The sequence below is a fragment of the Manacus vitellinus genome, unplaced genomic scaffold (assembly GCF_001715985.3).
Source record: "Manacus vitellinus isolate BGI_N305 unplaced genomic scaffold, ASM171598v3 scaffold_6_pilon, whole genome shotgun sequence".
NCBI classification, from domain to species: domain Eukaryota; kingdom Metazoa; phylum Chordata; class Aves; order Passeriformes; family Pipridae; genus Manacus; species Manacus vitellinus.
In genome coordinates this window covers 9,554,039-9,581,235 of record NW_021940750.1, presented here as the reverse complement: position 1 = coordinate 9,581,235, position 27,197 = coordinate 9,554,039, and the positions used below count along the sequence as shown (strand labels likewise).

At 40.1% G+C, this 27,197-nt stretch overlaps 2 protein-coding genes across 3 annotated transcripts; one reads left to right on the top strand and one right to left on the bottom strand.

Annotated features, from left to right (window-relative positions):
• VTI1B (vesicle transport through interaction with t-SNAREs 1B) lies at positions 1–10,493 on the top strand. Of its 2 annotated transcripts, XR_003916277.1 has the most exons (6): positions 1–247; positions 3,371–3,562; positions 4,894–5,067; positions 7,017–7,078; positions 8,181–8,457; positions 10,307–10,493. XR_003916277.1 is itself a non-coding variant. In XM_029964165.1 (5 exons), the coding sequence occupies exons 2-5, from the start codon at positions 3,380–3,382 to the stop codon at positions 8,275–8,277; spliced, it is 516 nt and encodes a 171-aa protein (XP_029820025.1). In that variant the 5' UTR covers positions 1–247; positions 3,371–3,379; the 3' UTR covers positions 8,278–8,565. The 2 variants fall into 2 exon arrangements, 1 of the variants encoding a protein (XP_029820025.1); XM_029964165.1 differs by lacking the exon at positions 10,307–10,493 and having other exon boundaries at positions 8,181–8,565.
• On the bottom strand, positions 8,555–16,354 carry ARG2 (arginase 2). Its single transcript, XM_008927713.2, is given in 7 exon segments — positions 8,555–8,886; positions 9,790–9,926; positions 11,324–11,428; positions 11,556–11,650; positions 15,049–15,208; positions 16,031–16,266; positions 16,268–16,354. Coding segments are annotated over 7 exon segments (1,011 nt in total). The 5' UTR covers positions 16,340–16,354; the 3' UTR covers positions 8,555–8,680.
• Positions 16,355–27,197: the final 10,843 nt, after the last annotated feature.

Here is a 27,197-nt window from a genome sequence, read left to right as displayed (position 1 = left end):
CTGCTCTCTTGCCCACTCCCTTTTGAAAAGTTATCATAAGAATAGGCTGTTCCTGTTTGAGTTAAATTTTGACTTGATGTCTCTGTAATCAACCACCTGTAGCAGCTTCCTTGTTTTTAATGGATTGAGTTGGAGTTCTGTTGTCATTTCTCTGTAGTTTATCTGATATACTGCTTTTTCTTTCACAGAGGAGAAGAAAAAACTGGTTCGAGAATTTGACGATAAACAGCGCGAAGCCAATGAGACGGTAAGTGTAAGGCTGGGCTTCCAGCCTTCCTGACAGTGGAAATACTGTGGCCTTAAAAGGACACTACATCTAAATGTTAATTTTTTTGGGTTCTATTCTGGCAGGCAGATGTTTTATTTTTTTAATGTTTGATTAATTGCTCTGATAGGTGTGTCTGTGTTCATCAAGACTGTTGTATGTAACTGTATAGATACATAAATATGACAAATATTCTTATGTGCATTTTGAGGGGTTTTCGAGTGCTTGGTTTTGATAGCACCTTTGCTTTGTTGAACAAAGGAGAATGATGGAGGTGCAGTTAAAGTTGCTAGAGATTGTAGGGCAAGCATGTAGAGAATCTGCTGCTTGGGGTTTTTTCCCCCTAATGTTGGTTTTAGCCCATTTGATCTTTCTAAACTAGTCTGATAGTTAAGTATCAGGGACCTTGAATATTTGAAACCTCTATTGTATATGCTTGCTGGACAGCAGGTGATGTGGAACAGCACCAAAGCAGCCATGTGACTTGTCTTTTTAAGCCAGACATTATGGATTAAGCTTTCTTTTCATATTCAGGTACCATTTGTTAGGTTGCTTTTGAGTCACAGCTGAACATGATGCTTTATTCCCCTGACTTCTGGGGTTTATTGACGGGTATCTGTGTAGGTGATGTATGAGTCGTGGAGCTCATACTATGAGTGAGCTCATGTTTGCATACAGCTTTAAGCACTGTGAATTTGTTATAGCTGTCACTAGAAGTTGATGTGAAAATTCGTGCATCCAAAATCTTAGGGTTTGGAAATCCTAGCTCCAGTTGCCAAGCTTGGATGTTCCGAGTGTGAATTCAGTGGCATGGCTACCTGTGCAATGGATCCAGATGAGGAGAAGGCTGAGGTACTCAACAACTTGTTTACCCCAGTCTTCAATGGCAGCCTCATCTTCCCACACCTCTCGAGTGAGTGGACTGCAGGATGAGGATTGGGGGAGCACAGTCCTTCCTTTAGGGCATGACCAGGTTCATGACCACCTAAGAAACCTGAATGTGCATAAGTCTATGGGACCTGATGAGATGCATCCTAGAGTCCTGGGGGAATTGGGTGATGTGCTAAGCCACTCTGCATGCGTTTGAAAAAGTCATGGCAGTCAGGGGAAGTGCCAGGTGACTGGAAAAGGGGAAACATTGCACCCATCTTTAAAAAGTAGAAAGGAGGGCCCTGGGAACTGCTGACCTGTCATCCTCACCTCTGTGTCTGGGAAGGTCATGGAACAGATCTTCCTAGAAGTTATGCTAAAGCACATGGAGGACAGGGAGATGATTTGAAACAGCCAGTACAGCTTCACCAAGGGTAAGTCCTGCCTGACCAACCTACTGGCTACAGATGTCATTTATCTGGACTTCTGTAAAGCCTTTGACATGGTCCCCCACTACATCCTTCTCTCTAAATGGGAGAAAAATGGATTTGATGGGCAGACTGTAGGTGGATAAGGAATTGGTTGGATGGTCATATTCAGAGGGTAGTGGTCAACGGGTCAGAGTCCCAATGGACATTAGGGAGTAGTGGTGTCCCTCAGGGCTCCATATTGGGACCAGTCTTCATTAAAGACATAGACAGTGGGATCAAGTGCACCCTCAGCAGATTTGCAAACACCAAGATGAGTGGTGCACTTGACACACTTGAAGGACAGGATGCCATCCAGAGGGACCTGGACAAACTTGAGAAGTGGGCCTGTGGTAATCTCATGAGGTTTAATACGACCACGTGGAAGGTGCTGCCCCTGGGTCGGAACAACCCCTGGTATCAGTACAGGCTGGGAGATGAACAGATGGAGAGCAGCCCTGCCAAAAAGGACTTGAGAGTGCTGGGAGATGAGAGGCTGGACATGAGCTGACAATGTGCACTTGCAGCCCAGAAAGTGAGTTGTATCCTGGGCTGCATCAAAAGCAGCGTGGCCAGCAGGGTGAGGGAGGGGATTCTCCCCCTCCACTCTACCCTTGTGAGACCCCACCTGGAATTCTGCATCCAGATACGGGGTCCCCAGCACAGGAAGGACATCGACCTGTTGGAATGAGTCCAGAGGAGGGCCATGAAGGTGATTAGAGGGATGGAGCATCTCTGCTATGAGGAAGGACTGAGAGAATTGGGATTGTTCAACCTGGAGAAGAGGAGGCTCTGGGATGGCCTTATTGCAGCCTTTCAGTACCTAAAGGGGGCTACAAGAGAGCTGGAAAGAGACTTTTTACGAGAGCATGTAGTGATAGGACAAGGGGTAGTGACTTTAAACTGACGGAGAGTAGGTTTAGATTTGATATTAGGAAGACATTTTTTACTTGGAGGGTAATGAGGCACTGGAACAGGTTGCCCAGAGAAGTGGTGGATGCCCCATCCCTGTAAGTGTTCAAGGCCAGTTTGGATGGGGCTCTGAGCAACCTGGTCTAGTGGAAGGTGTCCCTGCCCATGGCATAGGGTTTGGAACTAAATGATCTTTAAGGTCCCTTCCAACGAAAACCATTCTGTGATTCTATCTGTGTTGCACAGATATGATACAAAGCTGATACCCATTGTATTATGGGCACTGAAGAAATGAGGCTGCACACACCATTATTTGGTTTTCAGGATTCTCTGCAGAGCCCTCTCTGCGTTCCCCCTTTATTAACCTCTTCAAGTAAACAGCACCTGGTGTTGCCATTCAGTTAACTAGAATTCCCAGGACTTTTTGTAAACTCAGTGTTTTGATTCACACACTTTTTCTCAGCTCCAAAGCCAAAATAGTCCCTTTTGGTTCTAATCAACCCAATCCAGGTGCATCTGGCTGAGCTTGAGCCCACATTGTATAAATGCTTAAACTATAAGAAAGTGAGAACTGCAAATTTTGAAGTTTAGAGTGATGTTTCAGGGAAAAAAATTCAAGCGCTTAAGCTTGGCAACTTTTTTTTTCTTGAAGCGTTGTGTGTCTGAAAATCCATGTGGGCCGAACAGCGTTGTTGTCCTCGTTACTAGATAGAGGTATAGGGTTTCAGGTTAATCCCCCTCACCCAGTCCAATAAAAACACATGAATCCCTTCATCCAATGGTGAGTTTTGAGTATACCTGCTGCTGAGAATAGATTTGGTGCTTTAAAAACTAAACATAGTTTCTTTTGTTAAAGCTGCGTGAAATGGAGGAAGAACTGAAGTATGCTCCCCTGCCTTTCCGCAACCAAATGATGAGCAAAATCCGAGCGTACAGAAGAGACCTGTCCATGTTCCAGAGGGAGATGAGAAGCACAGATTTGGGAGTGGGCCATGGAAGTCAAGGCGATATAAAATATGGAATCTTCTCCACAGAAAACGAACAAAGTGTGAGGATTAGATGTAAATTTTATTTAACTTTGCTGTGATTGTTTAAAAACAATATTGCAGATGTATTGTTTACAGTTTTTCTACTTTAAACCACTTCTGTGCTTTTATAACTCCCTGTATATCTCTCTGCATGTAACATGAATATCTCAGGCAGGAGAAAGAACACCTGGAACTCAGAAGAGAGTTTGGTGTTCTAAAACAAAGATAGGAGTATAATCAAAATGGAACTCCCTGAAAGCCATGCAGTTAGTAACTTGCACAACATTCTGTACTGAAATGCTTCATTTAATCATCCCCTACAGAAATGAAAACATAAAAGTGATGCTACTGACTGATAAAAAAGGTTAACTTAGCTAGTTTTAGTCTCCAGAACTATCAAATTGTGAACCATGCATTGTATAGGTTCTTTGGTAAAATTCTCTTTTAAGCAATCTCAGTGTAAGTAATTTTAAGAAAATATAAGAACTCTTGACCCTCTTAGCGCTTTGTTCACTGTGGTTTTGCTGCTACAGTGCAAGAAATATACCAATTTCTTCGTTTACCAGATATGCATAGAGATATCTGAGCTAGCGAGACTGAATCTCCTCATTATTTTCAAAGTGCTGTGATCTGTACAGAAAGTTCATGGAGGTGGGCTCTTTGTTTGTCTGCCCTAGATAAGGAAGGTTTGAGGGAGGCTTTTTCCTTGATATTTCCTTCTGTGGTAGCTTGGTAAATTTTTGCATTTGATTCCTCTTGACTGAATCCTCTAAAACTTGAGAGCAGGGTGGTAGCTTTCTGAAGCTTAAGAAAGTACTTTATTTTGAGCTACCTTTTGATCCCAAGGTCAGCAAATATTCCTTATCCTCTAGCCCAGGCTACTGGCACGAAAAGATCTTTGTTACTTAGCAGTCCATCTGTTAGTGCTGTTTGTTTCTAATCCTTTTGACTGTAAACTCTTACTGATCTCCCTGGCAACCAACTGTGAATTCACAAATAAGGCTGACTTTAAGATATGAATGGAAGGACAAGGTAGCATCTGGAAAGAAAGATACTATTTTCATGTAAATGTTCTTTGATGGAAAAGTAAATTGTTGCAAAGGCAGTTTTTTGTAACTGTTTTAACTCTTTAGAAGCATATACTTTTTTGAGATTTAACCAGATTTGGCCATAATCTTACCATGTAGACAAGGCTGTGTCAAAATTAACTGGGCCACATCATTTAACATAAGAAGCATGTACAGCTAATACAAATGAACGGCCTATGGAGTCACATCCTAACTTTTTAATATGTCAGAAGCCTAATACTTCTGTCTTTGTGCTTAATAGTTAATCTTACATTATTTTTCAGACTAATCTGCAGTCACAGAGGGTGCTGCTTCTCCAGGGAACAGACAGTCTGAACCGAGCCAGTCAGAGCATTGAGCGCTCGCACCGGATTGCTGCTGAAACAGATCAGATCGGCACCGATATAATCGAAGAACTTGGGGAGCAGCGGGAGCAGCTGGAACGCACCAAGAGCAGAGTAAGCAGGGAAACTGTTGGCATTGCTTTGAAACAACCTGATGGTGGTTTTGGGGGAACTGTATGGCAATAATTACTCTGAGACACTCCCCTAGACATAGTAATCCAATGGGATGTTTCTACAAACCAAATCCAGACTGCCACATTTCTGTGCTGTCCTCATTAAAAGGAAAATAATTACTGTAGAAGGGCCCAAAGCACGGTGGTCAAATGTCTGCTGCTGTGCCTGTACAAGATTAGATATCAGACCTGTGAACTAAAAAAAAATAGCATTACTGAAAATATTACAGATTAAAAAATTGCTGAGGAGTTGCCCACCACTAGATTACTAGTAAAAGTTTAGATCTAGGAAGCAAATTTAGCAAGTTTTTGTAATTAAATTAAATTTAGTAGAAGTATAATTACTTAATTACTATCCTTCCAATATTTGTAGGGAGGGAGAAAGTGGTGTCAGACAGGATGCCTGTTCTCATCCTTGGTTCAAGACTCTGTTTCCACTATGAAAGCCTCAAAAACTAGTTCACTTGTTTTGTTTACACATATATGCAAAACTGAGAATTTGATTTTTGAAGTAACAAGCTGATGGGAATTTCTGTGTGTACAAGGGATCCTGACTGTAAAGCTTTTAGGTGAGTGACTTGTAGGGGGATGGCTGAGTTTGGCAAGTAAGCACACTAAGCCAAAACAAAAAGCATACCCCTTTTCTTAGAAGTTCTCTCTACTCATTTCAACAAAGCCTGTAGCTTTTTCATCTGTCATTTCAGTCAGAATTTGATTTGTCCTGTTCCCAGATTTGGGTTGGAGAGCAGGAAAGGAAATTTATCCTAAGATTTGTAGGTGTAGTTTTTGTCCTTTTTCTAATAAAAAATATTACTGTCCTTCAGGCGTCTCAGTCTATCAACAGATTGCTCACAGAAGCATGGAATTGTTTAGGTTGGAAAAGATCAAGTCCAGCCATTAACCCAGCACTGCTGTGTTCATCACTAAACTCTGTCTGTGACTTGTATTGTGACCCTTTTAGGCAAAGTGTTGCTGAATTGTGTGAACCACACGTTTCAGCTGGAAGCAGACTTTCTTCTTGTTTGTTCTTTCATAGTGAAGACTGGAAATTACTAAGCTCTGAATGGGCTTGGTAGCTTTCTTCCCAGCTTCATCCAGTCCGTCTCAGGGCAAAGTAACATACGTACAGGGTTAGTTTTCCAGTTGAGGGCAATAGTTTAAACCACAGAGGAATTGTGCAGGCAGGTGTCTGTGATGTAAGACCTAGCTTACCCTTCACTTCCTTAGGTTTGGAAGTGGAATAGCAAAAATCTTACCTGGAGACCACACATCACGGATCCTGCCTCTGTCTGAGGCAACACCTTTTTTAGTTGGCTATAACCTCACCGAATTACATGCTTCTTAATAGCTGACTGGATACAGTTAATTTCTGAGCATTACAAAGTTGAAATGGATCGTCTATTAACAGCTAGAGCTGCTACCCACTGGGTCACTTAGACCTATCAATGCAACACAGTTCTTTCTTTGCTAGAAATTGAAAGGCATTTCAAAGCAGTTTGATATGCGCTGGGAGGGAACATGTCAGTATAATTTTCTTATATTTCAACTAGAATAATGAAATGAAATTTAATGAAAGGAGCTAATTTCTGATATTTCTAGATTAACTAAAGGGGCAGAAAGAGGTCTTAAGTTGCATATCTTTGTATGTATCTCACGAAAAGTATACACAGAAGTCTTACTTCCTCCTTAGAAAAGAGGCAATGATTCCAGATGGTATTGTGTGTAGAAAGTAATGTTGTCTCGGAATTTTGGGAGTATATGGTTATCCTTGGTCCCATTACTAATTGCAACATTTCAACACCAACTGCTTTCAGGTGCATTTTTATAGAGCTGGTGTGTGTTTGTTCAGCTGATTTCTGTCCTGTTCAAGTAACTTCTGTCTCTTCTTAGTTGGTGAATACAAGTGAGAACTTGAGCAAGAGTCGCAAGATTCTACGTTCAATGTCCCGGAGGTGAGTAACATGGCTGACAGCCGCATGGAGCATTATTGCCTGCTGGTTTTAGAGGGAAAAAAGTAAGTGTAAGTGTCAGCTGGAACCACAGGGAGGGTTTAGGGAACGTGTAAATATGTGTGCCCACATGCAGATGCTAATTTGTGTGTTTTCCTCCCTGGTAGTTACTTACAGGCTCTTGAACACTACTGAATTATGCTGCTCAGTCAGGATAATGTGAAATCTTTAACCATCCAAACTGTGGTGAGGACACAAGCAAGTTACAGTGAATTGCTAATGGTGACTTTAGGTGCAACTCCTCCTTATTCAGGTCGGAAAAATCGTGCCATAAATCACTGCAACATTAAGCGAGTTAGATGTCCGATGACACAGACAAATCTGTTTAGGCCACAGCACTGCCCTAGAGTAGCTAGGCTATCCTGTGAGACACTCTGAGTCTCATCATATACTATTTTGATGACTAAAACCTTGGATGCTTAAGTGGATTTGCAGTTTCTTAACTATATTGTTTAGTTGGCCTTACAAACCAGTTCATGGATTGTATTTCCAGTAGGTACTTATCCCCTAACAAGCTTTCCTTTACAGCCATTGCTGAAGGAAGTTACGATAACTGTATAATTTTCAATAGTAAAAGTACATTATTATTTTGATGTTTTAGTTTTATTTCAACCACATAGTTCCAGGGAAAAGCACCACAATGAGAGTTTTAGCATTTAAGTGACTTTATGTGACATTAAAGGATTTAGCATTTAAGTGACATTAAAGACTTCAATTGTTGTTTTCCTCTTTGCTTAATTGAATGAGTAGGCACAGATAGAGCAGTTATCTATCTTTTGTGGGGCAGGGGAAGAGGGACAGAACTCCTACTGTTGAAATAGAAGATTTAAACAATTTCCAGGAAAACAGGAGTAGTAAATTGCTCTTTGTCCCCTTCTGCTTGTTAAGAGCTATTTGAAAAGCACTGTGGGGTCTAGCTGAAACAGGGAGTATACTTACAGAAGGGAAGATGGTGATCTAGATCTAGAATCTACTTTCATAAACAAAGGGGGGGGAAGCTATCTTGGATTTTTACTGATTTTTTAAAATTATTTTTTAATTCTAGAGTAACCACTAATAAGTTGTTGCTGTCAATTATCATCATCCTGGAACTGGCCATCCTAGGAGGTGTGGTCTACTACAGATTCTTCCGCAGCAGATGAATCTTCATGATGGAGATGAACTTTTCCACTGTTGAGGAACAGGATGGGCTGTCTGTTCCCTTTGATTGTCTGAGGATTGAACTGAGTGGTGAGACAGCACATTCACCAGAAACTGTACTGACACTAAAAAGACAGAGAATGGGAGTAAAAGGAAAATGCAGAGACAGACTTGAACTACCGGTAAGATTAATAAGAAGGTAATAAATATTTTATTGTCTCATTTTGTATATACTTAACTAAATGAATAAATTTTGGTATGTAATAAAGTAGCCACCAATCAATGGAAAAGCTAGTTTATTTAAAAATTGAGAAGTTAACAGTATTTGCCAAGTGTTGACAATCTATCCACTGAAGTGCCTCAGCTGAGCTCTGCAATGTCCAATATACCCACTGCTTTGGGTTCTTAAATCCTCACTTGCTCTTCACTGTCAGATTCATCTGGAGAACTGGGTGTTGGGAGTCCATCAAAAGCGGTGTGTGCTCCTTCTCTTGTCTGCCCAAAGCACGATGCTATCACATCAACTGCAAGACTAGCAGTTGCATTCACTGCTTCTTGAGAAGCTCCAAGCAATGGATTGACTTCAACCATGTCTACAGCTGAAAGCATTCCTGTGAAAGTGATTCACAGTTTTGTTACTCTGACAGAGGGTACAACATCCTGCAAGGTCTCTTTAGTAGCCTTTTATTCATTGCAGCAAGTCTGGTATTTGGGCTTGTGACAAGTAAGACTGGCTCTCAAGTGAGGGATGAGGTTATTGTTCTCAGATGCCAGTTTGTGTTTTAAACGTGGTTCTTTCTTACATCACCACTACCTCATCCATTCATGCTTTTAGCATTCAGAAAAACTAAGTTTGATGTTCCATACACATTTATGAGAGGAATGTTTTTTAATTTTGTTTTCTCCCAGTCCAAAAATGAGGGGATATAAAAAGAGATCTCACCTAGTATTCTTTTGCCATCCTATTCATGATTCTATTGACTCTAGTGTCTGGTTGTGATTTTTATTTCCTTCTTTCACTACAAATAACATTGTTTAAACACATTAAATAAAATCTCCATGGCATAAGATGAAAAGTCCTCATATATCGAGTCAACTGCAGTATATTTTGTGAAAGCTTGATTTGTTAGCCTTGAATCCTAGAATGGAACTTCAGACTGTTTAAAATTGTTTGCACCCATTTTTTTATTCTCGATCCCCCTTTTTACATCTTACCTCATGTCTTTAGGATTAGGGGACAGTATTACACATTTCTGACATTAGTTGTTAATATATTGTGTATTTTATTTCCTTTTCGTAAGTTGAAGTTGTTGATGGTTAAGCTGCTTCCAACACCAAGGGTATTGCCCAACCATAGGACTACTTTTGCCCTTACTAAAGGCTGAATTGACTTTACAGGCACCTTTGCTTTGACTACATTTATCTTACGTAGTTATGCAGGAAAAACAACCAATATGAGCTCTATGTATCTTGTCCTGTCCTTGCTTAGCCCCATACTGCTGGTCAGCTCCTACCTGTGTTGTGTATTTCCTCTGTGATGTACATGCCTTCTCTGTAAGTTAATCCACCTAGAACAGGAGTCCCCGTTGCTGGAGCCAGTGAGGGATCAAAAGCATCAATGTCAAAACTCAGGTGAATTGGTCTCTGTCTCCTGAGACAGAATAAAACAAGAAAAGCAATCTCAGAACCTTAACTTTTTCTGCATGCATTTCCTACTGTCCAGGCTGATCAGCACAGTAGCTAGTGAGCTCAGTGATGCTAAAAGCTTCCCCTATGCCCTATACCATGTCTCATATACATTTAGAAGGATTCTTTTTTTTAAATATCTTTGGACTCTGAAACATCTATTAGCTCAGTACACATGGGGAAAACAGAAATTCATCTTTCTAGTTTGACTGAGCATCTGCTCAGGTGTGATGTGGTTGAAGATAAGTACTTTAGTTCTAACCACTTTTTCTGATATTTGTCTCCTTAGTTGGAAAAATGTAGAGAAATGTATGATACAATCCAGCCTTTTCTCCTTTTGTACAGAAAGCCAGGGTGAAAGGCTGAACCACTGATGTGCATGGCATCTAGGATGGAGGAAGCACCAAGCTTGAGGATTTCACTAACAGCTCAGCAAGATGAGCATTTTTCAGGTCCATAGTTGAAGACTGCCTCCAAACTATACCATGTAGCCTAGTTGATGAAGAAATAAAGGATAATTTTTAACCTAAAATGTTAGTTACTTACTATATCAAGTCTGCCAACTGATGACAGCTTAATAAATTGGACACTGCTTGTCATGAGTTATTTAAGTGATAGACTGTACTTCCAACTTACTGCAGATGCTCAGTAGGGAGAAGCATCTGGATTAGCATCTTTTTTACTTGGCACAGCTGCAGCTAGGAAAGGTGAGCACACCTTTAGAAAACAACAGCATGCAGCACAGGTCCTAACCTGTGGTGAGAGGTTACCCTAACTCTGACCCTCTCCCTGTTTCTAGACTATCATGATACGTTCCCTGACTGGATTCCCCAAACTTGAACAAAGTTAGCAAAGACAGCAGTAGTGAACTGCAGTAAGGGAGTGGTTACAGTGAACTTTACCAGCTGCACTGAAAGTAGCAGCCACCACCAGGACAGCATGGGTGAGCACAGTCTAAGGAGGACACCTTTAAATGCTTCCACCTCACGCGCTAACAGCTGAATTTGAGTTACTGTCAAGTTGCTATACTATTTTTTAAAGTGTAATGGGTATCCTGGACTCTGAGTTGATTCAAACATCAAACTGCAGAAAAATGCAGAATTCCTTAAAGAACAGAACCAAAACATATAAAACAGAGCCCCAACTGTACTCACTAATGTAACCTGTCTCATAGCTTTTTGCCAAACACTGCAAAATGGTTGCAGTTCAAGATGTGGAAGTCGAGGACTAAAGACTTTGCAATTTACTGGACATTGTCACAGTTCTGTACAGCTGCCTGACATCAAGTGACCTTCACTTAAATAACTTTCAGGAAAGTAGATATTCAACGAGAGTAGTTTAAATCGGATAATAGTTTGTTACCTGCCCATCAGTTGTTCAAATGTTCTTTCCATAACTTTCCGAATTCCAAGGCGATCAATATCCCTCATGGAAAAATACTGGATGTCATACTTCTTCAAAATATAGCTGTTAAAATAATTTTTTAAAAACAATTGTTACCAGTCTAAGCTTAAATCTAGCAATGCTTGTGAACATGATTTCAAGCTCATGATTTCAGCCTTTACAAAAAACTCTTTACTCTAAACCAACTTACTATTCAGCAGGATCCACATCCCTCAAACCAATGTACACAATATCAGATGCTGAAAGACAGGGCTTTATCCAGGAAAAGCCAGGAAGTTGTGGTACCTGAAAGCAATGGTTTGGTATTACGTTAGTTTAATGACATATACAACAAAACTGTATTTAATGCTTCCCTCAGAACTTGGTATTTATTTATAACATCCTTTCTCTGTCTAAACAGAGAAACTTGAGAGTGGCATCCTGATGTAATCAGTCCTTACTTTCAGCTCAGGTAAAGCGGTACAACTTTACCTGAGATGAATGTTAATGGATGAAGTTTTTAACTCTTCTACAGGAGGAGGAATAAAAAGCCCAAATCCACAAGCAGTAAGTAATTATCATCAGTGAGTGTAAGGGGGAATGATAAGAAACTAGATACCCAGATGCAGATCACTTACCCAGTATATCAGGCTTAAATGGGAAAATGAAAACCAAGGCACCTGCATGTTTTTAGGAGAACCACCAAAGTCATGGAAACTTTGTTCCAAAACCAGTATTAAGAATGGACAAATTCAAAGTAAGAAGTTAAAACCAAAAAAGATTAAAAAAAAGAGCAGGACAAGATGTTGGGCTTCCACAGTGGGCTACATCATACTGGTTTTAATACAGAACTGAAGAGAGCAGATCTAGGACAGCAACTGAAAGATTACGAGATCACAATTTTTCAGCTTTGGTAATTAAGTAGTCGTGTTATGCAATATAGAAATCGTTCAGTTAGTAATATCTACTAAGTTTAGGAGTGCTTTAAATTAATTCATGTTTCTCTTCTTCTCCCAGCTCTGAAAATGGCTACAGCCAACACAGCTGTCACACAGCAAGGCGGTTTTGTTTCCCTCTTATACTTCTCAATTACTAATTTTATTCTAGTTACAATATTGGATTTGTTTTTGAAGGCTAACTCACACATAGCTATATTTAGTTACATTGGGATTAAACTGGCACAGATTATGAAAGTATTTGTTACTCTGGGGCAATGAATTCAGAAGAGGGATAAATGGAGACCGCTACGAAAAATAATTCAGGTTTCCAAAATGAACAACCACAAAACCCATCACCACACCATAAACTGAGCATAGTATTGATAATATTGTCAGATACTCTCTAGTGTCAATGATTCAGCAGATTTAATGCTGCCAATTTTAAGTACACCTCTTTGACTGTACATAAATAAAACTGCCTTAACTGCCTTTGGCAGGCTGTGTTTTTGCTTTGTTGCAGTAGAAAAAGAGTTGCTGGTAGTAAAATCAAAGGTGCAGGCATTTTCATGGTAAGGTATTAATAGCAGTTTGTGAGTGTGAATGGTTCCAGGAGCCCTGAAGCAGTCAGGAAAGGAGGACAGTCAATTTTTTTGTCCCATTATCAACTTAGCTGCTCTACGACATGAAAGTGAGAGAGTGAGCCACATGCACTTGTGCACACATGGTTTGCTCCAGAAAGTCAAGTCAAGTATTAGCCAGGCAAACTATTGGGCAGACTATCAGCAAATGATTGACCAGACAAGCTGAGGCACATTCTGCTACTGCTAAACAGTTGTTTAAAAAATTATATTGTTGTGGAAGCCTTGTGGTACCAGCAGGATATATGTTGGTTTCCCTTCCTCTAAAGAGGGTAAGAAAACCCCCTGAGTGCACACACGTTTGTGTAACTACACACCCAGGTCAAGGAGCTTGTGTCAGATGCTTCTGCACAGCATCCTGACTGCTAGAATTCAGGTGGACTTGTGATGAGATATCAGAACCAGCACCATGCCTGAGTAGCTTGTCTCTAAGCATAGCCCAATCTTACTCTTTGTTTACTGCTGCCACTGGCAAGAGTCCTGCTCCCCCACTGACCCCAGAAAGCTCATAGTAATCTTTTAGCATGTTGGGGGGCAAGGGGAAATATAAAAAAAAATTACTGCTTTTCTGTGTTGCTCAAGAACTGGAGCTCAGCGCACCAGAGATCAGTAATGGATACAGAGGAAGCCAATTTCTCCTCCTTCTTCAGCTATCAGAGAACAGTTTTGTTCTGTTCTCACCAAACTGTTCACCTTAGGTGAGCTCTAAAATTCACAAAATTTTCTCTTGCTCTTCCTTTGTCTCCTGCAAAAGTGGGTATAATTGCCAAAAAGAAAAAAAATCACCCCCTTTAAACTTATGGGCAAGAAACTAGAAATACAGTAACCTTTTATATTAACCTTGTGTTCTGGGGGTATTCCAAAAAGCCCCATTAATTTTGCATTACTTTGGGAATTCCAAATTGTATAGACCACACAAGAATTACTAGAAAGAGGAAAGTATGTAAAAACACCAAGTGACTTGTGGATGGAAATCATTCAAAAGAATTTGCAGGAGAAGAGCAGAAGAGCTTTACCATACAACTGCAGCATTGCCATGCTGAACAGGTACTAACACAGCAGTATCTTTAGTAGCCATAAAGATTTTAAACATGCTTGATCTTGTTTGGAAGAGGCATACTTTCAGCAACACAGCACCCCCAAAATTTATCAGAGAGAAAAGAGAAATCTAACAGTAATAACTAGCAATTCAGAATGCCAGAATAAATTGGCCAGGTTTTCTGCAGCTCCAGCATCCATTCTCAATATACAGTTGCTGATCCTGCTCCCACTCTCCAGCCTAAGCTTCAGCAGAAGCAGATTGTTGTATTTAAGTCCTACTGCAAAGGCCTCGGCTGCCACTGCCACGTCTTCAGTAGATGCTGTAGGTTCCTGAACAGGGCAATACAGCCAAGCCAGAAAGGGTTCACAGGCCACAGGTCAACCTACTGTTAAGCATCTTGACAGCAGCAAAAGCAGGCCAGGCACATTCCATGTGTCCCAGTAAACAGCTCTTTTTGATAAATTTGACCTCTTTCCAAGACTATCTCTTTAAAAGCACACTGTAAGCAGGTACAGCTGTTCTGATTTGTAATATTTATTTGCCAGTGGAGACAACACCAGGGACTAGATCATGCAGGAGCCGCCCTTGTCAGGCCCCAAGGTTGTCAAAACATGGAGGAGCCAAACTAAGCAAAAGCAGTGTGCCAGATATACAGGAACCAGCTGTCACTGGAGGTGAGCTCAGCACAGCTCTCACAGGCTGGCCTGGGGGGGAGGTTCCTGCTCATTTGGTAGCAGTGCTGCCGTTGCCCAGCCTGGGCGACAACCCCACTCGTTCTGCAGAAGCAATGCCACAGTCAGCTGCTGCATACAGCTGGTGTGAACTCTGGCTCACTGTACAGCCCACAAGGGGGCCAACATACAGGAAAGCTTTTTCTCATTCTTGTTTTTAAGTGTGCGTATCTGTATTTACATGCGTGTATGTGTGCATGCATGTGCACATGTACACACACAACAATACATGGGTTTTGTTGTGCTCAGATAGAAAAGGTCTGCATTTGCAGCAGGTAAGAAAGTACCTCACACCAGAAATGGTAAAATGTTATGAGGATGCCATACAGGCTAACTGTACAACCAGGACACTTACTTTATCTTGAAGCTCTCTCAAGAGAAATGAGAGAGGTTGTCCATGGAGGCTTCCAGACTGAGTTGTGAGAGGCGTGTTGATATCAGCATGTGCATCCACCCAGATCACTCCAAGGTGTGGGCACTGCTGTGCATGGCCACTGACGGAACCAAGTGCCAAGCTGGAAGTACAGTAGCAAAGTCTTTAGTCACCATTTCTCCTTCAGAACAACTGCAAGGACAATGGGAAGTCTCTGCAACTTCAGTCAGCCATATTGTCATGTTTGCATACATCAGACAGGTGTGACAATTAAGGGTGCATCCCATACAAACTGCATGGCATGCCACTATCGTGATTCCAGGAGACTCCCAAGTAACTCTACGGGACTATACTCTTACCTCTCTCTGCTAAGAGAGAGCTCTTAGCTCTCTCTGCTGTCAGCCTTCCCACACTCTTAATTTTCACCTGCTCTAGATCCAAATAATCTATAAAATCTAGTCTGCTATTCACCCATTTTTCATTCTAGTCATGACACCTCCACCCACAATTCATTTTTAAATGCCCTACCTTCTTCAACCAATTCTCTGGCCAAAGGTTAGTGAAAAAGAGGAAAAAGATTCACATGTTATAAGATCTATAACAAAATTGTCTGTGTGCAGGCATTACAAACCTAAGAGCTGATGGGCAAAAGAGATGTCACAAAACATTCAACAGTAAAGAAACTAAAGCAGTTGCTATAAAGAAACCTGATGACAAACCTTCCCAAACAGGAAAATCTCATTTGTATGTCTGCAGATCACTGACCAGTCTAGAACTAAGCAGAACTGTCTTAGAAGGTCAGGTTTTTGTAACTGTCTTCTGTGTTCCACCCTAAAAGCCCATACCCTATGGTATTGCAAGGAAATTACCCCAAATTGTAAGTCCCCTTCATTTTTAATTAAATTCTTACACTTCAAATGTCAACCTGCAGCATGAACCACTACTTGCTTTTAGTTCAGCTCACCTGTGATCACCTCCTAGAGTCACACATCTGTGTCCAGCAGCTACTGCTCTGCTGACAGCATCAGCCAGTACCTGGCTGGCCAAACCCACCGACCGGGGATACAAAACCAGGTTGTTGTACAGTTCATCGTTGGGAACTTGAGTGAAATCCAGATCTCCAAAGTCATGCACTTGGCATCCTGGGAACACAGCAGCAAAAGGAGAAAGTGAGTTACTTTCAGAAACAGAAAAATGTTCAAAATGAGAAAATCAGTTGGGAAAGTATGAAAGGAACGACAGGAAGGGAATGGATCCATTTGACTCTTTGCATGCCCTTGCAAACTGGCACAGCTTTCTAGATTAGAAAGCTTAAGACAACATTATCACTTTAATTTAGTGATAAGTTAAACTATGCCAGTCATAAAAAGTCACTTAGAAAAACAGTTTGGGGTTTTTTAAAATTATTTCTTGGCCATTTTTAACATGAAAAATTACAGTTTGTATTGCCATCTTCCTTCCCATTTAGGTAGTATACAGCCTTAAATGAGCTCAGCTGCTCAAAGATGCTTAGGACTACACATTTCACTAACTACATCCAAGTCCTTACAGTTATTTTCCATTTTCAAGGCCCAAAAAAATCCAGGCAATTGTATCACGAAGCTCCATCTTCAGATCAGTGTAAAACAAAGACCCAACCATGCCATCTTTCATTGCACTTTAAAGAATTGGTTAAAACTTTCAAGGCAGGCCACACATAGCAGATTCTAGCAAGTGTGTTTAGAGAAGTATCAAGTGTTCAAGAATTTCTTTCTACTTTACCCTGCCATCCTCCCTGTTCCCATTGTAGGGCAAAAAGACTTGGTTCAGCTTCTGAATAAAAAAAGCCATTAGTTTCCTAGGATCACATCAGGTTCATATACCTTAACATGTGGCTATGGTAGAGATAGATGGACAGAATTTTGGGGTCCAAAATTCTGCGATCTTGTCCACTTTTTGTACACATGGTACTTTCATAACTTCCTCTAATTATTTTTATAGAAAAGCCTAATCTCTGTTAAAGACATTAGATGCCTTCAGGTTTTGTTACTATCTTCTTTACTACTATCTACTATTTTGTTACTATCTTAGGGTTCATAAACCTTGTAGCAGTTTCTTTTCTCAGCTTTGTGTGTCCCTTTTCTTTAGGCCCACTGTTATGTGCTTGCAGAGGACAGCTCAAGTTTCCCAGGGTGATAAGGAATGTCTTCAGTCAACTATCCAAAGGCTATCAGATTAAGATACAGTTAATTTCAGAAGTACACGCTAATCCAATACTCAAACATTAATATCTTCTCTTCCTACTATTTGTTTTAATTGTGCCTAGTGTTTTGAAAAGTAAGATTAAATGACCTTAGGGCAAAGGGAAAGCTGAGTGAATAGATAGTATACAGACAAAAAAAATTCATAGTACGTGGTTAAACCATGTATCCCAAACTGATTAGAAGTGTGTATGCACCTGTGCACATTTTTTTTTGTTTGATCAGATATTAGAGAGATGAAATCAACATGCACTTTTGTCTTAATGCTTACCAAACAAAGAGAAATAGTTCATGTCAAATTATTAATTATTGACGTATTCTCTTAGCTTCTATTTACACTCTCAGATATTAGTCCAAAACTTAAAGACCTGAATTGTTTTCCATTTCATCTGCCTGCTTGCATGTAGTTTTGATTTAAGAAATAAAAAACTTAAACTTTTTCAACTACATTATTTTGCACAACACAGAAATTGCTCAATGAACAGACGTGCTGTAGTGCAGTGCAATGTCGTGGATCTTGCTGTAATTTGGCAATCAGTGAAAGATTTTATGATGTACCTGAACAAGCAATATCCCCTTACTTTCTTTGTAGTAGGGGCAGTAAGATACTAACACTTATAAATGAACAGCTTTCTAAATCCACACAGAAAGTTAAGATGAAGAATATATGGGGCCTTTTAAAAGACTGTAGATGCAAGTCCTGAAAGCTAGAGAAACCTGTGGGCAGATAGAAAAGCCAGCTTCCTTACATTCATTAGAAAGCACAGCATCCACGCCATTTGTCAGTAAAACAGATTAGGTCTAGCCAGAATTGAAGTTCTTTTAAAATGAAACTGTACCATACAGTACTTACAGAGTAAACACCACAGACATTTGCTAGTAACAGTTACAGTTTTGCTAGTAACTAAATAATATGAAATTAAATGTGATCAAAAGTCTTTTGTTCACGCTTTCAGGCTGTAACAGAAATTACATTCAAATGAAAAATATATTCTGTTTGATCCATTAGTCAATTATCAACAGCACATAATTTATAACACAGAAAATTTATAACAACCAAATCCATACAAGTCAGCTCCATCAGCACTCTAGCTTAAGAGGAGATCCCTTTCCCTTTTTGAAGTGAGAGAAACAAAACAGCAGGCCTGAATAGTCTATTTCTGTTACAGGAGCGTGAAAGATATCAGGGAGATAAAGGTGCAATCTGAGTATGAACACACAGTATAGTTCCATAACTCAGACGCACATATACACAACAGTCCTGTCAGTATGAATGACCAGCATGTAAAGGCAGCACCCTCTCTTCTATGGCTTAGGAGTGCAATCCCCCCTCTGACTGAGTTTCATCAACAGCGCTACCTGGTGGCATATTTCAGCCAAAAATTAATAAATTAGCTTGAAATAGTTTGTACAGTAGATCATTCATAGGTTAAGGTCTTTTGACCAGCACAGGTTAGGGAAAGGTTACACAGGCATTCAACCAGCAGACCAGGGGACAGACAGCAGTCATTTATCCGGCATGCACAGCCAGAACCAGAACCTTACCTGTACGAGGTAAAAGAAATCCACATTTTTCCTACTTAGAAGCCTTACTCAGACTTAAAGGAAAAAAAAAAAGGTAGAAATACTAATTAAGAACATACTTAAGAAAATAAAGCTCCCGGCCTGCCTTTTCAAATAAGTTAGTGATGTAGTACTGAGGCTCAACTCAATGATGCTTATAACAGGGGCATAAGATGTCATACAGCTTTGCTAAAAAGCAAGGCTAAAGATCACTTCCTATCATCTTAAGCAAAATACACACAGTAGGCAGCAGTTACTACAGTAATTTCCCTGCACAGATTTAGAGACAACTTTCTTCTGTAAAAACAGGTGGCATTTAACTGGAAAACATCTGGGCAGCAGCAGGGAAAGCCTCCCCTCTAGTCCTCTTCTACTAGGAAACTGCACCAGTAACAGATGCAGCAAACTGACAGTAGAAGATTCAGCTTTCCAAATCCAAGCTGTCTGCTGACATTGCCCCATGGCACCCTCCTGTAACAAATATAACAGCTCTACAAGGCAGCAAATGGGAACTGGAACAAAACTACATGGAACATGATATAGAAATGGTCTCCCGACACTGCCAGTATACACTGGATCTTTGTGAGCTGGACATTTAAAAAAGTCCTAAATTAATGGGAAAAGTAAATCTTTCCTCTTCAGGGTGAACTACTTCAAAAGAATCTGGAAATCTCAGGTAATAGACCTTAGTTCATACTATGTGTTATATAAAGCTGTTTACATGAAAGCATCACTCCTGCAAACTGTTTTCTCAGATTATAGACCCATTTATCAAATCACCAGACACAGAAAGGCTTTTTCAGAAGCAATGACTATTATGAACAATGTTTATAGACAAACTTAACATTTTACTTCCTGTGAACAAAACAAAGTTAACATCCTTTTCAGTGTAAGTCTATTGGCTTACGGTGCAGACTTTATAATCATTTCTCAGAGACACTGTCAAAATGTTACACAACAGCAAACAAATGGCTCAATTCATTATGAGCAGTGCATTCCAAAGGGGGTTTTTTTAAAGACAGTTTTAACCATCCAGCATTATCCAGGGCACGTGTGCGTTAAAACAATACAAAGTGCAAAGTTAGGCTAGCAACTAGGTTAGCAAGGTTCTTACTACAAGAGACTCAGAGTTCAGCAGCCTAGTTTAATCATAACCTTCTTGCTTAGAAATTCATTACACAGCATCTAATTCTCTTTAAACTGAATACGTATCTGCTGGAAGAAATCTCCTACTGGATACAGACATTGGTTAAATAGGTTTCTATCATCTCTAAAATTTCACTTCCTAAAAGGCAAGTTCTTGTCTGAGCAATTCCCACCCATTTGGAATTTTGAAAGGTCTGGTTTAAGACAAAGTTTCTGCAGTGTATGATTTAAAAGGCTTCAGCTCATACAACAGTAACTAGCAAACCCAATTCCAACTGCTACCATAAGTCTCTAGTCTCAGGTTGTCCCTTGTATGAAATGAGGAAAAAAAGTATTTTGCCAACCCCAAATCAAGCAGCCACCTCATTTCCCTTTGAAAACTGCTTGTAACTTTAATCTCTTATGAAATCCAGTGCATTTGACCTGAAGAGGTCTTCAAAAACGTCAGTATCAGCTGTTGGGAAACATTTGCACTGTGGCTTGCATCAGAGAGAAGGGTGTAGCTATTGCGTCTGCCACATGACCAAACCCTGCACAAGTTCTAATTCCCTTCAAATAAGCTTAACCCAGAAGCAGTTCCTGATAACTAGAGCACAGTGGGGCACTTATAGCCACAGGGAATCATAATGCCAAAACAACTTTCCTCAGCAACAAGCACCTTGTGCTTTAGGTTGCTACAGAAGTAAGTAGTTATTATATTAGTTAGCCCAGACAGGTAACACTTGAGAGGAAGGGAGAGCAGAATATATCAGAGGTTACTGAAGTTGTCTTCCTCCCTCTTACCAGCTGCAAGAAACTAACCACTAATCTAATCACTTCACTTCTTCCTATTCAAATGAAACTTAACTCATTACCTAAGTTTTCCCTCTGTCATCTCTCTTTGTGCCCCTCCCCAATAACTCCACTCCTTCAATACCATTCATAGTAGTAAAAATAAAACAGCATGGGATCTGAATTTACTCCAATCCAGAGAGAATTATATATGTGCAGAAATTCAGCTGTCATGTATTAAAACTAATTTTATAATATAAAAGTATCAAGGATAAAGGGCATCAACATAAACCCAAAGAAATACAAAACCTCCAAGAGCTCTGTTCATTGGTCCTTGAATCTAGTCTCCTTTTATTGAAAGATTAGAAAGAAATAATCAGTTCAGGTTTCCTGATCTTCATCAGCATAGCTTAATTTTTTAGATGTATTTAAACTAAACCGATACATGGAACAATTACAGTTAAAGCACCAAGTGACATTTACCCCAAATTAATAAATTTTGTTTTAAAGCCAACTTCATAGATAATTCATAACCTCGACTGTGCATCAGCCAAGTGGGAAAGGGAAAAACAAACATCAAATCAATGACTGACACAAAGCTTTTTGTTCGAAAGCAAAACCAAACAGATTTAGACTCCATCAGTGTGGGGAAGGGAAGATAATCAGAATCAACCTACTGCAAGGACTGCTGACTCTATACATTTTCACTGTTGGCATTTTTCTTGTAACTTCCAAGGCTAGTTGTTATCATACAAATATCAAGGGGTACAGCACTCAGAAGGGTAAACCATAACTGCTATCAGAGCACACTTCTCCAGCTCTAGAAGCTTAGCCTCTCATGCTCAAGGCAAGCTAGCAGATGAGGTCTGTGGGGAAGCAGTAACCTAAAAACAGCCTCAGTAGAGGCCTTCCCAAAACAGCTCTCCTCCAAAACCCCAGCAGGGCTCCTTCTGCCTGCCTGGTCATCAGAGCTGGTTCCTGGCTGCCTTCCCTCATGGAGTGGAGCAGCACCTGCCCCGATGCATTCTGACAACTGGCATAATTTCAATGATTCATTGCAAATGAACCAGCCCATTTGGCTGTGCTTTGATTTTTGACAAACCACTGGTCTTTGAAGCTAACCAATCATAGCTAATCCATGTTTGAGAAGTAAACAAGAATAAGAGTGTCTTGGATCTTTATCTATCCCTGTATATGAAAAAAAAAAAAAAAGATGTAACTTATTCTAGTTCCAAAAATAAGCTACAGTACTACATAAGCATGTTTTACTGCTATTATTAAACAGAATTGTTTAGGCATGCTTGTGTCTAAGGGAAAGAAAGGAAAGAGGACTGCCATTTACCCATTCTGTTTCAGGGGAAAAAAGTGGGGAGGGAGAGAGCATGCCTGGGTAAAAAAAGTGCATTCCTATTTCTGCTTTGTAGGGTAGAAGACCTAGCTGTTAGTCTAACCTCTTCACGCTATATCCAAAATAATTTTTTCCCTGAGAATGTCCCTAGCAAATGAATACTTAGCTTTGATAGTACTGACACCAGATGCAATCAGAAAAAAAAAATACAAGCAGCAGCATTTCTTATCTCAGCAATGCAGAGATCTAACTAAACAACATGTTGCTTAAGTGCCAACAGTTGTTTAAAATTTTGTCTGTCTCCCATTTCAACTTTATCAACAGCAGAAAATGTGAGGACAGTCTAAAAGAGCCAGATCCTGATGCTATCTACACAATGAATTTAGACTTTATTGGAATTCTACAGATTAGAGATATTTGACTAATGTCTTTACAAGCCTAAAATACTGAGCTTTTAAGAGAAACAGTTGAGGTAAGAGCTAGTGCTAAACTAGAATCTAATCCAAGAACACTGCATTCCTGACAGATCTTGTTTCTAACATAAATGGGTCTTTGTCAAACTACAGACTGTAAATGCAATCTTAACTCAAATATAGGCAAGCAGAATAATACAAATATCAAATTCTTCAGGGATACAGGCAGCTCTTTAAACATATATTTACTGGATGGACTGATGAAAATTATTTTCCCAACAATGCAGCTGTAACTCTTGCCACTGCACATGTGCTGAACCCCAGTACCTGTATGCATAATTGGTACATAATCAAAAAACTGCTTATCTTCCTCCTAAACTCTTCACCCAAGAAGATTTAGGTGGAAAAAGAGGAGATATATGTAGAATAAGCTGCTTCATGATTTATTGTTAAGACTGAAACTAACCATATGGGCTATGTTGGTGAGACAGCAAAGTTGAATTCTATTTTTGGCAGCAGATGTCAATAGGAGTCCAATGGTTTTGGGCAAAGCAGGAGCATAACTCCAGTGACATGGGGATTAGCAGCTCCACTCCTCTTTTAAAGGAGGTTACTCCTTTCTGAGTCACTATACTGACCTCATGAAACCTATTGCTCCCAGAGAAGAACTTTTTCTGGTCAAACAAAAGAATAGTGAGATGACGGTCATTCTCTGTGACAAATCTAGTTCTACTCTATGTGTAAGCCACGTCTCTGCAGTCCACCAACTTGTCAAGCCAGCAACTCAGATCCAAACTTTGTTAATCAATTCTATAGTAATCCAAGCCTGACTAAACTCAGCAACCCAGCTGTATCCAGCTCTAAATAAAGAAAAAAAAATTTAATTCAACAATCAACAATAGTCAACATACAAGAATGAATACTTGGGAAGAAATCGTACTAAAGTTGTTCCCATGTTAGCAAGAGCAGAGGTGCTCTAAGTCACATCAGGTGCTACAGAAGACACAGCAGCTATCCATTATGTAAAAAAATTTGAGAAAGATCCTTCTTTCCTTCAAGTAAGAGGACTAGGCAACACTCTGGATTAAAGTTTGATTAGATACTCTACCTAATCTGCAGCAAACAGGAGAGGTCCAAGAAATTCTTACTTTAAAAAACTTCATACTTAGCACCTTCCATAGCTTAGGTCAAATGCATCTGTCACTTATCTTCCCCACTCCTTCCCACCAAAAGTCCAAGAGACTCCACATACTGCACCTATTTCTGTTTACTGTCAGAGCAATACACAGCCCTACACGCTTTTCTCCCCCATGCCAAGGAGTTATGGGTCTCTATTTCCACATAGCACTTTTACTTCTTTGGCAAGATGGAAGGGTCCTTTAAGGTGATAATATTTTAGTTTCCCTTAGGAGAAGAACAAAGCCAACAGACAAACATCACCAAGGTGAATAAAAATCCCCACAGGCATAGTCAGTTATATCTTAAATTATCCCTGCTAGACTTGCACACCCACTGTTTTTGGCTTGGGAGCTGGACTCCTGCTACAGTAACTCTCTCCCGAGTACACCTCCAGCTACTACCAACACGTAACAGTGTTCTCTCTGCTTCTAACAAGGGGATAAAAGTCAAGTTGGTGGCTCAGATTCATCTCTGACAGTCTGGTGCAGACTAATGATAACATCTGCCTCAGAGCTCCCTCCTCATATTTCAGCCTAAGCATAAACAAGCCATTCATAGGCAGTCACTACTTGAGGCTGTGAAGAAGTTACCATACCATGTAGGTATAGTCACACAGTCTTTCAAGGGAGGGATCCCCCTGCCCCCCAAAAACAGAATAGGAGCTCAGAACACTGCAATAAGACTGTGAAAGAACAGAAATTAGGATAGGGTGAAAGGAACAACAAAATTGCCTCCCAAATACACCAGCCAGTGAAATCAAAGCGCAAAACAATGCAAAAAGAGGAAACAGAAATATCTCACCCTCTCTGATGTGGCTTGAGCACTATAAACTGAAGTCACTGAATCAGGCACACATGCATATGAAAAGCCATGTAGCTGCTCCATATTAAAAGTAACAAACACAGTGCATGCATCTCACTATCTGAATGCTACCTTTTAGAGGACACTCCAGAGCACATTCATTTTATACAGGTCGAATTGAACTTGAATTACAAATGGAAAATTAATAAATCAAACTTTAAAATTCCAGGCAAACAGAAGAGTCTGATCACCAGAAATCTCTTCCACTTGAAACAAGGCAAGAGCAATTTTGACAGTTACTGTTAATACAGAGTTTTCATTACAGGAACACTGCCTGTTTCCTCCCTCTCTACTTCTTTAGACTGCCCAGAATCCACCCTCGCTCTTCTACTGGGAAGCATCATTCCACATCTGACCTCACACCTGGTTCCAAACTTGTAATGACAAGGAAAATCAAAGTTATAGCATTCTCTCACATCCGAGGAGGGAATGAGGGCATGCAACAACAAACACTTTCCACATGCACACACACACACCATAGACCCTATGGTCACAAATGCTTCAAAATCAGCCAATTTGACAAAGACCTCTATCTTAGATAAATGTTATTTCTTTTTAGTGGAGAAACGTGGTCTGCTGCAGTATAAGTTGCCTGTTCCTGGAAAACAATCAAGCTCTCATGAAAATTATTAACTCTTGTAACAAAACAGATAAATAGAACATCCAAGTTAATAATGAGAATAATACTGTGGCTCCATTGCCTTCTTCAGAGTATGAGAAGAAAATTATAGTGTTAGAAAGACAAAGCAGCTAAAGTTTTACTGCCACTTCAGCATACCACAGGACTCCAAGTAACGGCACTATCATCACAGTACTACAGCCAAAGCTATGTTGCCAACCCAAGAAAGAAAAATAAACAGCCCCCACACAAACCCAAGCATTTGTTAAGTAAGTTTCCATGAACAATATATGTGTACAATAGAAAAGGCTACATGGTAGTGTCCTCCTTTATCTACCACCCTACCCTCAAGCAAATTGTTTTTGCTCTGTAAACCATTCCTCCGTGCATGCTGGTGACTGCCATTGTTCAGGATGGGTCCTCACAGTAGAACCTGTTCTTTAAAGAGCTGCAGAGATTTAAGCAGCAGTAGACCAACCTCAACTGACAAAAACAGACCAACCCTACCCCAGTGGAAGAACATGCCAGCAATACGAAACTGCAATTGCAGAAGGAAGAAATTGTAAGGGAACAGCAACAAAGTATTTCCATGTGCATTACTGATTGATGAGCAAACAGTCTATAAGCAACTAAACAGTCAAAGTATTTTTCACCTTCCACTTTTGTTTTTTAGTTTAGCTTGCTTCATTTCTATCCCCACAACATTTTGTCACTGGAATCCAGAAGAAACTTGAATTCTCTTTTCTTTCTATCTTCTACAAATTCCTTTGAAGTGAGCTTATGTCATGCAAATAAGAGGGCTTTTTCTCCTAGTTTTTAAATTTGTCGGGTTTTGTGGTTTGTTTTTTTTTTCTGCTAAAGAATTCTTACAAAATGGAAATATTAGCTCTGAACCACTTGAAAGAGAGCTCCAAGCCTTCCATTATAAAAGTCTGTTATTAATATGAAATAAACTGTTGCCTACAGTCTTATTTTGAGTAACATCCTCCTTTCAAATCTGGTAACTTGCTAGTTTTAAATAAACTCTAAGCTCAGTAACTATTCCAGTATATAAAACTTCTTTTAGATGCCCTCTTCAACATTTTCTGAGCTTATACATCATGCTCAGTAGAATTCAAATATTGCCAAGGACAGCATGTGTCTCTACTTTGCACAAAACAAGACAGGAAGAGAATGCCTACTCATCTCATTGCAAATTGGGACTTTTCAACTTGTGAATGACAAGATATGCAGGATAAGCCTACAGGATTTACCAGAATAAGGACTACACATAATAATTGCTTTTGTTTTAAAGAGATCTTAAAATTCAGAATAAAATCGCTAGAGGATTATTAGGATTATTATCTCTGTATGCATCTTAACTCCACTGACTAACCACACAGAGAGCAGATAACATTTCTTTCTGTGTTCCAGCCCTGCAATCCATCTCCATCATACAGTTTTCAGTTAACACTTCTTAGGTTAAAGATTCTCCAAGACAGAGTTTGGCTTTACAAGTTTCTATCCCTCATGTCCTGTTTCTAATAAAATGTGATACAGTTTTCTGCAGGTCTCAGCTTGTAGAAGGATTAGATGGAGAAGCTGAATCACAAATAAGTGCATGGGTTTCCTTGCACAAAAAGACCAGAAACTCTCCATTCACAAAGTGGTATTTGCAAGTTTTCAAAGTAAAGCTGCAGGCAAGACCTCATACACAAAACTGCAGATTTCTCCAGAAAGCTCTGAATTTCATCACCTGAAAGCATACAAGCATTTTAGGAACAAGCTACGTAGCTGGTAAGGTACATTGGAGCGAAAAAAAAACCAACAACGAAAGAAAACCCAAAACCCCCCACCTATACAGTGTGAGAAACAGAGGATCTCGTCAGGGGTTACTTTGCTGGATGCACAGAGCGCACACAGCGTTTCGAACGGCCTCTGGCTTCTCCAGCTTTCCGGGGGTCACCACGGGAACAGCACACGCCCCATGTGCCGGTGCAGCGCTCGCTGTG